This window comes from Papio anubis, chromosome 5 (assembly GCF_008728515.1).
Source record: "Papio anubis isolate 15944 chromosome 5, Panubis1.0, whole genome shotgun sequence".
NCBI lineage: Eukaryota > Metazoa > Chordata > Mammalia > Primates > Cercopithecidae > Papio > Papio anubis.
In genome coordinates, this window is record NC_044980.1 from 73478047 (window position 1) to 73491015 (window position 12969).

Consider the following 12969-nt stretch of genomic DNA (forward strand, 5'->3'; position numbering starts at 1 on the left):
AAAGGGGCTTTATTGTGGTTTTGGTGGGAAGGAATGGGCAAGGCAAGGTAAGCAAGTTTCTGGTTGGCTAGTTTGAATAGCTTCAGGGGGCTCTGGGGTGTAGGAGCTGTCTCTAGCTGTCTGGTTCCTGGCCTTGGGGTGATTAGGACAAGGAATGGTGACCCAGAGTGTGAGAGCCCTGTGAGAGCCTGATAAAGGAGATGTTTGGGGAATGCGCTCTGGATTGGTTGGTTTGCATATGGAAGGCATGTTCAGTGGGTGAGCTGTTTTCTATCTCTAGGAATTAGTTTATCCTGGGAGGGACTGTCCCTCCAGTGTTAGCAAGGTCTCAGGATGTCAAAGCCTCAAGAAATACAAAAATTAGATATGATGAATACTTTTATCAGCCTAACAGTCTTATTCTCTCCTTTAAGCAAGCCATATGGGAATCGAATTATTAAAAGGCTACAGTGGGTGATTAATCAGAATAAGGGTAGTTTTATTTGAAAATTTATAAAGTGCAAGTACTAGATGTCTGATAGATGTGTTTCCAGCCAAGAATATGCCAGGCAGTTGTTTACCCTTCCCTGGGCACTGCTTGGATGGGCACTGTTAACACCTTTCTCAGTAACTGGGGTTGCCCTTTGTCCTCCGAGAAAGGACTGTCATGATTCAGTATTAGTTGTACTCATTGGAAATCCTGGTCCCAGGTAACTAAGAACGGTACCTGTAAGACGAATAAATGAAATGTCATTATACCTGTAAGTTAAATCATACTCTTAGATGAAGCTAAAATATAACAAAATGCATTTATTATGTGCATACATACATGCCAAATTGCTGTTGCAAACATCTATAGGACCCACCATTGGGATCACAATGATATATTTTACTTAATGGGGTGAAAAGTCCCACCGGATAGCTTTACAACCAGACTCAAACACCGTAAGTGTTCTTAGGATTGCTAGCAAGTTTAAAATTCTTCCAAATACGGCCAGAAATTTTTATTTTTATTTTATTTATTTATTTATTTTTAAGACGGGACCTTGCTCTGTTGCCCAGGCTGGAGTGGAGTGGCCCAATCTTGGCTCACTGCAACCTCCACCTCCTGGGTTCAAGTGATTCTTGTGCCTCAGCCTCCCGAGTAGCTGGCATTACAGATTATAGGCGCACACCACAATGCCTGATTTTTTTTTTTTTTTTTTTCCCAAGATGGAGTCTTGCTCTGTCGCCAGGGCTGGAGTGCAGTGGCGCAATCTTGGCTCACTGCAACCTCTACCTCCTGGGTTCAAGCAGTTCTCCTGCCTCAGCCTCCCAAGTAGCGGGGATTACAGGCACACGCCACCACATCCAGCTAATTTTTGTATTTTTACTAGAGATGGGGTTTTACCACGTTGGCCAGGCTGGTCTCAAACTCCTGACCTCATGATCCACCAGCCTCAGCCTCCCAAAGTGCTGGGATTACAGGTGTGAGCCACCATGCCCAGCCTAATTTTGTGTATTTTTAGTAGAGATGGGGATTTGCCATGTTGCCCAGGCTGGTCTGGAACTCCTGACTTCAAGTGATCTGCCTCGGCCTCCCAAAGTGCCCGGATTATAGGCATGAGCCACCGAGCCCAGCCAAAAAACATTTTTAAAATGCTGTTAAATATCTTTTTCATGTTGGTTTGAGAATAGCAACAAAAGTTATCCTTTCTTAGTTTTCTATTGATTCAAAGTAGCATGTGGCACAATTACTCTTGAAATTATGTTGAAATATCATTAGTATTTGAAAGATAAAGAAAAATCAGTAACCAAAACGATATTTTAAATCTTTATTGATACCATTTTGTTTATGAACTAATCTATTTACATATCCTTCCAAATTGTATCCTTACAACTTGAAGTCAAGTACTTTTCTCGATGTTAAACTTGCAGAAAGCATTTAGCTACCTATAAATATCAGGTACAATTCTAAGTTCTGAATCAAAAAATATTTTTAGTGTAATTAATATTAATGTTGAAGACATGAAATGGAAAAGCCTCTAATTACTTTTAAAATTAAAGTCACAAGTAATTAAATAATTACTATGTACATTACAACTTGCTTATATCAAATTCCCAAGAAAAGCGTCATGCCAATTGTTAGGATCACCTCTATTCAGAAGGCAAAGAAAGTTGTACATGACAATCATCAAATTAATACACTTAGGTTTTGTATAGTCTGATTTATTCTTTGTTGTTAAGCTGCTAGATTGAAATAAGGATTCTTTGTATAAACATCGTACTTTGAAGTTATATAGATGATATAATTATTACTTTATTTTATAATACTAATATGGTATTTATTAATTTTGTTGGAAGTTCTTCACAGGTCCTAAAATACTAGATGATTGGAATGTCACACTAAGGAAGTTATCCTTAATATATAAATGTCTAATAACTACATATCAGAAATAAAAAGGTGTTGTTTAATATTGCCAAATATTTAGTACATTTTGTGATTTTCTACTGCCTCTCTTAATTTTAGCTAACCTACTCTAATCATCAGTTTTTCTTCTTAAAAGAAAGCAAGTGCTTAGTTTTTATCCATGATGAACCTTTTTTGTTGTTATTTTTGAAAGACAAGAATAATTTGATATAAGTAAAGAGGAATGCTTTTTAACTTTTATATCATCTTGTTATTGGAAACTTATGGATAGGCTTCCAAAACTAATAATAGGAATTAAAAGATATGGAGAAAGAATAATTCCGTAAGATAACATTACAGGTAAGTCTGTTTAAAAATCAAAACAAAGCAAAGCAAAACACAGTACACAAACAAGACTCAGCATAGATTCCTAGTAGGTTGTAAAATTCTGACTTGCCAGTTTGACACTGATTAAACTGACACCACGAATATTTTAGTTGCTATTCTAATACAGTGTTTAACCTTTTAAATTTTTAAGTAGAGTTTTATCTACCTTCAGTCACCATTTGTAAAGAATTAGCTCATTCTTTTTAGCTCGAATTTATTGATCTTAGAACATTTTATAGCTGTCAGTGTTTTCTTTTATGGTTTGGGGATCATAAAAAATTACAATCTCATTGATTAACATGAAATGTTAAAAAATTATTGACTTGAAAACTGTTTCCTAATAAAATATTTAGCCAATCTGAAAATTTTAAAAAATTACCCCAACATATGTGGCCTTCTTTCTTTGCTGATTTTTTTTTTTTAATGACAAATTTGGACTACATCGAGATTGTTAAATATTAGAAGCATTGGGAAAAATAGCTTTGCTTTTGTTTGAGAGAATTCCCTTAACAGAAACTACATATTATTTTTTATGTTCGTGATGCCTAGTACAAATCACATTACACTTTAATCCATCTAGCCATTATGGACTAACCAATTATGAGATTTAAAAGAATGAACATTTAAGATTTCTTCTCTATTTCTGTTTCTCTGATAGAAACATTTGAAGAAAGTGTGTTTTATACCCATCTCCTAAAAGTTTACTAATTGCTTAATTTGTTCAGTTTGCAATGATTGTCTCCTTAACAACATTTTCTTACTTTTGAATTCTTTAGGGAAAATCGGAACTGTTGGCATAAGCACTTTTTGGCCACAAGAAAGAAGGCTGCAAATCTTGTTGTTGACATTGATATCTGAGATGGGAGGGTGAGAATTTACATTTAAAGGTGGGAGAAATCCTTGTCTGGTTTGGGTAACACTGTGATCTAAAGGGAAAGCTCCTGAACCTCGCCTTTCTAAAATTGCATGATTTCTCCTGCTCAGGGGACCTGGGGGCATATTCTCTAACAATTCTTTGGACTCTGACAATTGGGAAGGAGATGGTGAGAGGATCTTTTTCTTTCCTACAAGTGCTTTGCCATCTTCTAAATTTGGAGGGGTAAGGCCAGCTGAGAGCTGGGAATCAGAGCTGTAGTGATTTGCCCCCAAGTTTCTTTTTTGAACTATACTTCTTAAGGTGGAAGTAAATATTGTCTGGTTAGAATCTGGGTCCTGGTCAGCAGGGACTTCAATGCATTGCTGATTTCCTTCTGAAAGACAAGACTGATAATTTATTTCATCATATGACATCTTCCTTGAGCTGGCCTGATCAAAGGCTCTTAGCAAATGTGCAGTGTCTTTTACATCAATGCTTTGGTGCCTAGTGATGAACCGCTTGGAAAGTGCCAGCCCATTGGTTTTATAGGATAATTCTTCCTCTGGTGTAATATCCTGGAGCTCCTCTTGCAATGAAGCCACTCTGTTCTGGTGCATTAATGATGGGGGACTCTTGATCCAGGGTGGAGCCTGGGGGAGCTTGGGCCCCTTAGGGGCCAGAGCAGGTTTCCTCACAGGGGAACCTGGGTCCCAGGTATCATCATTGCTTCCAGTGAGCTCAAGATCTTTAAAACCAAAAAGTGTCAGTTCTGTTTCAGAAGAATGTGAAAGTGGTGATGAGGCAGTTTTGATGTCTATTTCTGAAGGAGTGGTGCAGGTGGCTGGGGAATGACACCCATCTATATCCACAGGAGGCATATTTAAGTACTGTTTAGTAGTATGCTTCCCACAGGGCGACTTTGCTGTTGTGATGATGATGACCTCTTTCCCTTTTGCCTTGCAAGCACTAAGAAGAACTTTCAGGGTCTCTGTATCTTCTGAATTTATAGCATAAACAAGAGCTGAGTAACTAGAATGGTCTTGCAAGCTGAGGTCAGCCCCACTCTTGAGGAGCAAGGAAACAACTTCAGGGCCAGCTTTTTCTAAGCAAGCATGCATCAAAGCCGTTTTCCCAGATTTGTCCTGTATGTTGGGATCAGCATTGTTCTCTAACAGGTATTTCACCATTTTGGCTTTACTGACACTCTGGTGATCCACATGTTTGGTCTTACAAGCGATCATTAAAGGGGTTTCCCCACGGTCGTTGCTCTCATTAATGTAGGCACCGCCTTCTAGCAAAAGTCTTGTGAGGCGAAGCCGGCTCTGATGGACTGCTTTGATCAAGGAATTTCCTTCACTTGAAATTTCCATACCTTCATCCATCTTCAGAGGTTAGAAATCAATACCTGATTATCAAAGATGGTAAAGACCAAAAGATTAGCCAGAATCAACATCCCAACTTATATTCATTTTGTTAGAATTAATTTTGAAAATATGTAGGGGACATAAATGGGATTATGCTATTAATAAATGCAGAACAAAATAGTGAATTGCAACATAAAATAAATTTTTGAATAGTAATGACCTTTAGGAGATTACAAATTAAAATTTATTTTCAAAATCTTCATTGAATATTTATAACACCAACATAGTACTTTCCTAAGTCCCACATTAATTAACAAAGAATCCACCTGTGAAAAATAATTTTTAAATTAATAATATTAAAAAGCAAATTTAGGATAAGTACAGTGGCTCACATCTGTAATCCCAGCACGTTGGGAGGTTGAAGCAGGAGGATTACTTGAGGACAGGAATTTGAGACCAGCCTGGGCAATGTGTGGTGAGATTCCATCTCCACCAAAAATAAGTTTTAAAATTAGCTGGGCGTGGTGGTGTGACCTGTAGTTCCAGCTACTCAGGAGACTGAGGCAGGAGGATCACTTGAGCCCCGGAGTTCGAGGTTACAGTGAGCTATGATCATCCCACAGGCACTCAGCCTGGGTAACAGAGTGAGACCCTATCTCTAAAAAAAAAATTAATTAAAATGTAAATTTTAAAAAGTAAACTTGGCCGGGCACGGTGGCTCAAGCCTGTAATCCCAGCACTTTGGGAGGCCGAGACGGGCGGATCACGAGGTCAGGAGATCGAGACCATCCTGGCTAACACGGTGAAACCCCGTCTCTACTAAAAAATACAAAAAACTAGCCGGGCGAAGTGGCGGGCGCCTGTGGTCCCAGCTACTCGGGAGGCTGAGGCAGGAGAATGGCGTGAACCCGGGAGGCGGAGCTTGCAGTGAGCTGAGATCCGGCCACTGCACTCCAGCCTGGGCGACAGAGCCAGACTCAGTCTCAAAAAAAAAAAAAAAAAAAGTAAACTTAAGCCAAAAAGCCAAAATTCTGTTGTCATTGCAACAGAATCAATTAAAATATAACATGTTTGTGGTAGCTGAACGTAAAAACTTTAGTATTATATTACTTAAACATGCTCTTCAATTAAACAATGCAAGTGATATCTAGATTTTCAATTTGAGGGACATTTTTATGTTTCTTTTGAAAGATGAAATATTGTTTGGGCTGCAACATGTTAAAATAACGGACATAATATCTGAAATCCACACTGAGATTGGAATGGTGAGCATGGGATTATGCATTTTTCTTGATTCTATTATTTAAATCATGTACTGACCAGATAACGAGGTTAGCAAGAACTATAGGGTTAAAATTTGACAACAGTATATCTGCTCTGAAAAAGGAGTTTCATAGGCAAGAAACCTGAAAGGAGCCATGCAGACTTTGTAAACATTTTAATTTTTATTGGTGAAACTAAAAAATATTTATGTTTAATTTGTTTAAATAATTTAGATTCAGACTCCTTCAACAGATAATTCCATTAGGTGGTAAGAATTATGTCTTCATCTAGGACTAAGAAAATTTTTGTCTTTTAACAGTCCTTAGAGTTGGTGGGGAGAATCAGATGAACGTATATATAATATTTAAATCTGTTTCATTGATTCAGTAGTTTTTGGAAATTGAAAACTATTGTTTATTCTACCTATTTACTTTTAAAATTAAGACTATGGGAAATGGATTTCTATTTGATAATAGAATAGATAACAAATCTAATAACAACCAAAAGAAAGAAGAGACGAAGAGAGCAGAAAGAAAGTGAAGAAAAAAGAGAAAAGTAAGCATGCAGGCAGAAATTTCATTCTTAAACATCTACAAGCTCCTGATATGTGCTGGGCACTGAGCTACAAAGACACAAGCCCCATGTCTGAGGAGCTCACAGCCTTTTGGGAGAGATACTGAATAAGCATCTGGTTTCAGAGTCAGGAGAGCCGAGAAGCTTTAACATCTTGGGGACCAAAATGGGCTTCACAGAAGCCAGCTGTGTGAGTTGGGTCTTGAAGATTTTGTAAGAATCTGGCAGGCAGACAAAGGAGGAGGGAGAAGTAGGTAATACTCCTTTTACAAAGACCTAGAGGCCTAAATAGTGGTTATTTACAAGGAAACAGGCTTTATTTACTTGGTTACAACCAAACTTCAGGAAAATATTTTAGCAGATGGTTAGGGTTAATATGGTAGAACATACACATCTAATTTTGCTTCTTCCTGAAAATCCTTAACACCAAAGAATTTTGTCAAACACATAAACTCGTAAAGATAGAGGGAAGAGGAAAAGATGGCAGCAACACTATTTTGGAAGCCAGAAAGCAGATGAGCCAGTAGTAACTGACTCAGCTTGTGTGTGTGTGTGTGTGTGTGTGTGTGTGTGTAACGAATACAGCTAAAATAAGGAGGAGTAGGTGAAAAGCTGTTAGATAAGCAGTTAGAATTCCTAGGTCCTTGCTACTTGAAGTGTGATCCTACCCTGGCATAACCACCACCAGAAAACTCATTTGATATGCAGAATGTCAGACCCCACCCCAGAGCTACTGAATCAGAGCCTACAGCTTAACAAGATCCCCAGGTGATTTGCATGCACATTAAAGTTTGAGAAGTGCTGCCTTAGGTCACTCCTCCAGCTCCCAGTCACTAGGAGATGGAAGACTGCCCCTCCCATCCTACGGGCTGTCTAGAGGTTTATTCTCAGGAAATGATGAAACAGAGCATCTCTGGACCGGGAGACACCAGCATGTTTGAGAACAAGAAAGCAGGGGAATAAGTGATTGCTTACTGACCACTGCTGAAGGGGGCCACAGCCTGCTTCCTCACCTTGGCTTCGAGGAGGCTGGCAGCCATACCCTCACCCCTCAGGGATACATTGATTGCTATGGCGTTCTCTCAAGAATCTGACATGCTACCCAGGTTGTACTACAGTGAGGCTTACAGGTGACAAGCCTCATTTGTGTGCTTAAGGCTTCTCATCAGCTTTTAATCCCAACCCTTTAATCATGAGCAGCCACAACAAAAATTTAAAAACAAACAAAAATGCCTCTTACATTAAAGATAGAGACTAGAACAAATTGAAAAAAGCAACTTGCAGGAAATGTATTAATCAGAAAAATGAAAAGATGAGAAATTGAAAAAGATGAAAAATGAAAAGCTTTTGTCATACACTGGCAATATTGTCTTTTCTTTATTCACCTAATTTTGTACCTGCTACTAAGTTTTTTAAAAATAAACAATTATTTTACTTAGGGATCAAATATAAGGGGCACCTGAAAATTTTTTTTAAAGCAAAGGGAATGATTAATACAAAAGTCAACAGAAAGCTACTCCTTGGTAGAGATTAGGAGAACAATGCCTTTTGGGAGGGACACAGAGAGACCCAAAGGTTCAGGTGATGTTCTATTTCCCAGTCTGGGTGGTGCATAGGTGGGTGTCCACTCTATTCTTCTTCTTTAAAAGTACACATTTCACATACTCTTCTGTATATCACTCTCATTTACTTATTGTGAAATAGAACGTGCGTGCAGAAAAGAGCATAGCATATACGTAAGATATACTTCATTATTAAACTTTACAAAGAGTCCTATTAGGTCTTCCTTTTAAAAGAGTAATTCAGTTCTCATGACATTATCGATGACATTTGTGCCTTGACTTTCAACTGGAGTTTCAACTGACTAAGCTCCTGAAAGGCAGTATTCAAAAGGACATAGAATTCATCTCCACTTCAGTATCATTCATGGTGCAAAGCAAAGAACTACTCAATCTATACATACATAAATACAATGAGAGTGAATGCTTTCATTTTATGTTCCCCGTGACATACTCTATAAAGGCTATCTTGGAGCCAGACATACCTGCAAGTCAGGAACTTAGGAATTTGGGATCAGTTGACAGCTTCGGTCCCAACTCAGAGGTCTATTCTGAATGCAAAGCATCTGAAAAGAGCTCACATGAGACAGTGATCACAAAAGGATCATTTTTAAAGCATTGTTCATATATAAATGGGCTTAATAGAGCATAGAAATGTAGAGAAATGAGCTGGAATGTAATATCAAATATAGAAACTACTTAGTAATTGCAATTCAATTGCTATACAGTATCAGTCATTTAAAAAATTATTTGACAAAAAGTAGCATTTGAGAAACAGATATTCAAACAAGAACAAGTTGTCAGATACCAGATTTCAATATTATATTCTTGTATAGTTTCTAGTATTTAGGTCAATCTTGTTTTTATTTTTTAAAGTCTTAGCAGAATCTTTGGGGGAAGATATTTTACTTACATTTTTTTTTAATACTTATTTTATTTTATTTTTTGGCACAGGGTCTTGCTATATTGCCCAGGCTGGTCTTGAACTCCCAGCCTCAAACAATCCTCCTGCCTCGGCCTCCCAAAGTGTTGGGGTTACAGGCATGAGCCACCATGGCCAGCCAAGGCTTTCTACTTTTCAGCCATCCTCAAGTAAAGGCCTTTCTCCACAACACTAAACCTGACCGCTTGCTGTCACAGCTTTTCTTTCACCAAGGTTGGTGTCAGAAGGTTCTGGGAGAAGAAGAGGAGCTGCTACTATGCTGGCAACTACCATGCCTAAGGAGGACAGTGGCCCCATCACAGTCTTGTGGAAAAAGAGGGTGCTGTGGGCTTCAGGGTCTCAGAGAAGTTGAGCAGTGTCACCAACTTGCTGCCTAATCCACCTGCAGTGTGGACATAGGCAGACCCTCTCCTCTGAGGACTCGGGGAGTGTCCAGCAAAACCAACCTCATGAGGTTGACTCTTTCCTCATTCTAAAGATTTTTAAAGCCACTTTGTTCGCTCACTTCTTTTTTTTGAGATGGAATTTCGCTCTTGTTGCGCAGGCTGGAGTGCAATGGCGCCATCTCGGCTCACTGCAATCTCCGCCTCCTGGCTTCAAGTGATTCTCCTGCCTCAGCATCCTGAGTAGCTGAGATTACAGGCGTGCGCCACCATACCCTGCTAATTTTGTATTTTTAGTAGAGATGGGGTTTCTTCATATTGGTCAGGTTGATCTCGAACTCCCGACCTCAGGTGATCTGCCCACCTCAGCCTCCCAAAGTGCTGGGATTACAGGCATGCGCCACTGCGCCCAGCCTGTTCGCTCACTTCTTAACATTTAGTAGATAACTTTTGAAATTGTCTAAACATTAAACTTGTCAGGGAAAAAAGGTGTCAGATAGTTTATTCTCCAAATGTTCAGGTTCTTTCTGTAATCAGTACCTGAATGGAAGAACCCCCTTCTCTTTAGCCCTTCATCCTTTTCTGGGGATTCTTTTATCTTGTTTTCTCCATTTGTACATCAAAAACACTGATATTTATGTCTGACTTATTTCCTTTTCACAGAGTCCAACTCAACTTTTGATGAGGACCACTTCTGTTGCCTAGAACGTTCTTTCCTCCTGGAAGCATCCTGATTGGACACTGAGTGCTGAGAGCATACTAACATCCAGTCAATCCCTTTGTTTTGTCTAGACTATATATAACCAATCCCCAAATTCAGTGGCACCTTCTATATAGATAATAGTTCAACTGCAGAAAGTTCAGGCATCTGACAGGGGTCAATCGTGACTCCCACACTTATTGGCTATGTGCCCTGATCAAGTCTCTCAGCCTCTAGGAGTCTTGAGTTCCTCACGCGTGGAATGACAATCATGGAATATGCATTCCATGGGGATGTGGTAATGAAATCAGACAATGTCTAGAGAAAGACTTTCTTGTTTTGTCTTCATACTCACTGCATTCTTCTTTTTAAAATGTTTATCTCAGAATTAGCTTTTTGAAAAGTTTATCATGTCTCCAATCCACAACCTATTTAAAATAACAGATAAAATATTGGAAATGTTGTTTTTTTAAGGATCTCATATTTCTAAGATACAATGCTTCTTCTCATTCTGTAAACATCAGTGGAATCTAATAAGCGAAACATGGAAAGAGCATATCCTTTAAGTGTACTTTCCTTACAATTTCCAAATACTATCATTTTGAATTATTACAAGATATTAATTATTAAACCGATGGATAAACTGCTTTTCATTCAAAAATTACAGTGTCTTTAATATCAGTTGCACCTCATGATGGCATATTTACAATGCTCCTTTAGTTCCTCCCTCTATGCCCAAGATGCCACCAAAATTATAAGCATTGAGTTATTTTTTAAAAATATTTTAAATATGTATATTTTTAAGAACAAAGAAGGGGCCGGGCGCGGTGGCTCAAGCCTGTAATCCCAGTACTTTGGGAGGCCGAGACGGGTGGATCACAAGGTCAGGAGATCGAGACCATCCTGGCTAACACGGTGAAACCCCGTCTCTACTAAAAAATACAAAAAACTAGCCGGGCGAGGTAGCGGGCGCCTGTAGTCCCAGCTACTCGGGAGGCTGAGGCAGGAGAATGGCGTGAACCCAGGAGGCAGAGCTTGCAGTGAGCTGAAATCCGGCCACTGCACTCCAGCCTGGGTGACAGAGCGAGACTCCGTCTCAAAAAAAACACAAAAAAAACAAAAACAAAAACAAAGAAAATTGGAGGAGAGATACCATTAGATAAGCAATTTCAAACAGGCTCTGGAAATGGGGGAATGGTGGAGTGGCAAATGGCCTTAGCATGGCAGAGGAGGCTGCAGGACACAGACCCAGGGAGGCTGCTTACCCACAGGACCTGTGACATTTAGGACTTAGAGGTTCCAAGTGCCATAGAAAATGGCAATGAGTAACAGGGCTTAGAACAAGAAGACGGTTGAAAGTCTGTGGACAGAACTCCTGGATCCCCATGTATTTTATCCCAGCCCAAGTAGCAGACAATCACTTTCCTAGGCAAGAAAACAAAGATTTATTTTCTAAATTGATCAGAAAGTCTTCAAACTTAGAGGCAGCTTGCTGAAAACAGGGGTTCAGTGAGCATGTGCAGGCCAAAGGATGAATTCCCCAGCTCCCTGCCCTGCTACAAGGGGACTGGAAGCCAGGAAAAGGAAGTAAGGCACCTTGCATCTTGGAAAGATGAGCCCTATTAAAAATATCTGTTGATACATGAAAGCAATTCAAACCATAACTGCATTCACCCTTCCAGACACCCACTCTAGATGGAAATAGAAAGTTACCTGAAAACATTATTCAAAATTTCATACTTCACTTTTGTCTCTTCTCTCCCTGGATGAGTTTTCTGTCAGCCAGCTGTCAGTTCCTACTGAAGGAAATCAAAGCTATTCAGAGTTACATAAACACCAATAACTTGTTACATGCATCTTTCCCATTTGGAGTCTAGTTTTTAAATTCCTTATTAAGAAATCCCTACAATGTTTGCTCAGTTAGTCATATCTCACTGATTATGAGTTTGTAAAGTGTCTGGAGATTCTATGCACAGCAACCCTGTGTGTGTCTGCCTGCAGGGCTGAGTCTGCTGTGCAAAGACTGCTGGGGTTGGAAGGGCCTCGGCACTCACTTGGTGCAAATGAGGAGGCTGAGAAAGGAAAGGTGAGGGCACTCTCCCAAAGTCAATCATCTTACTCACCTGCTTGCCAGAGGTCAATTCATGTTTGTGTCCTTTATCTCAATATCGCCTTGCTTCTTGGATGGCCAGCTTCCAACGGAGTAGGACTCTGTTTTGAGGGCCTGATTTGTGTGTTATCTCACATGGCAGTGCTGCATGAGCTGAGATGCTTGCAAAGCCATCTTGGAGATGATAGACCAGGCCTTTCCTGTGGCTTTTTGTCCCCATGCCACCCCCAGTTTTCCTTTCTTAAGACAGAAAAGTGGCTGGGCATGGTGGCTTATGCCTGTAAACCCAGCACTTTGGAAGGCTGAGGTGGAGCGGATCACCTGAGGTCAGGAGTTTGAGACCAGCCTGGCCAACATGGTGAAACCCCATCTCTACTAAAAATACAAAAGTTAGCCAGGCATTGTGGCGGGTGCCTGTAATCCCAGCTACTCAGGAGGCTGAGGCAGGAGAATCACTTGAACT

The 12969-nt window shown here is 39.7% G+C and overlaps 1 protein-coding gene across 7 annotated transcripts in view; it reads right to left on the bottom strand.

Annotated features, from left to right (window-relative positions):
* Positions 1-1769: 1769 nt before the first annotated feature.
* The window catches only part of ANKRD34B (ankyrin repeat domain 34B), a 14202-nt gene continuing 3002 nt past the window's right edge, over positions 1770-12969 (bottom strand). For 2 of the 7 annotated variants that reach the window (XM_031666282.1, XM_009208689.4), the window contains 3 exons: positions 12110-12195; positions 8856-8936; positions 1770-5016 (listed from right to left, as the gene is read on the bottom strand). In XM_031666282.1, coding sequence (XP_031522142.1) covers positions 3449-4993 — 1545 coding nt within the window. In that variant the 5' untranslated portion in view covers positions 4994-5016; positions 8856-8936; positions 12110-12195 and the 3' untranslated portion in view covers positions 1770-3448. Of the gene's footprint in view, positions 5017-8855; positions 8937-10751; positions 11218-12109; positions 12853-12969 lie in introns of those variants that run through there. The other 5 variants (XM_021939509.2, XM_021939507.2, XM_021939508.2 and 2 more) reach the window with 5 other exon arrangements.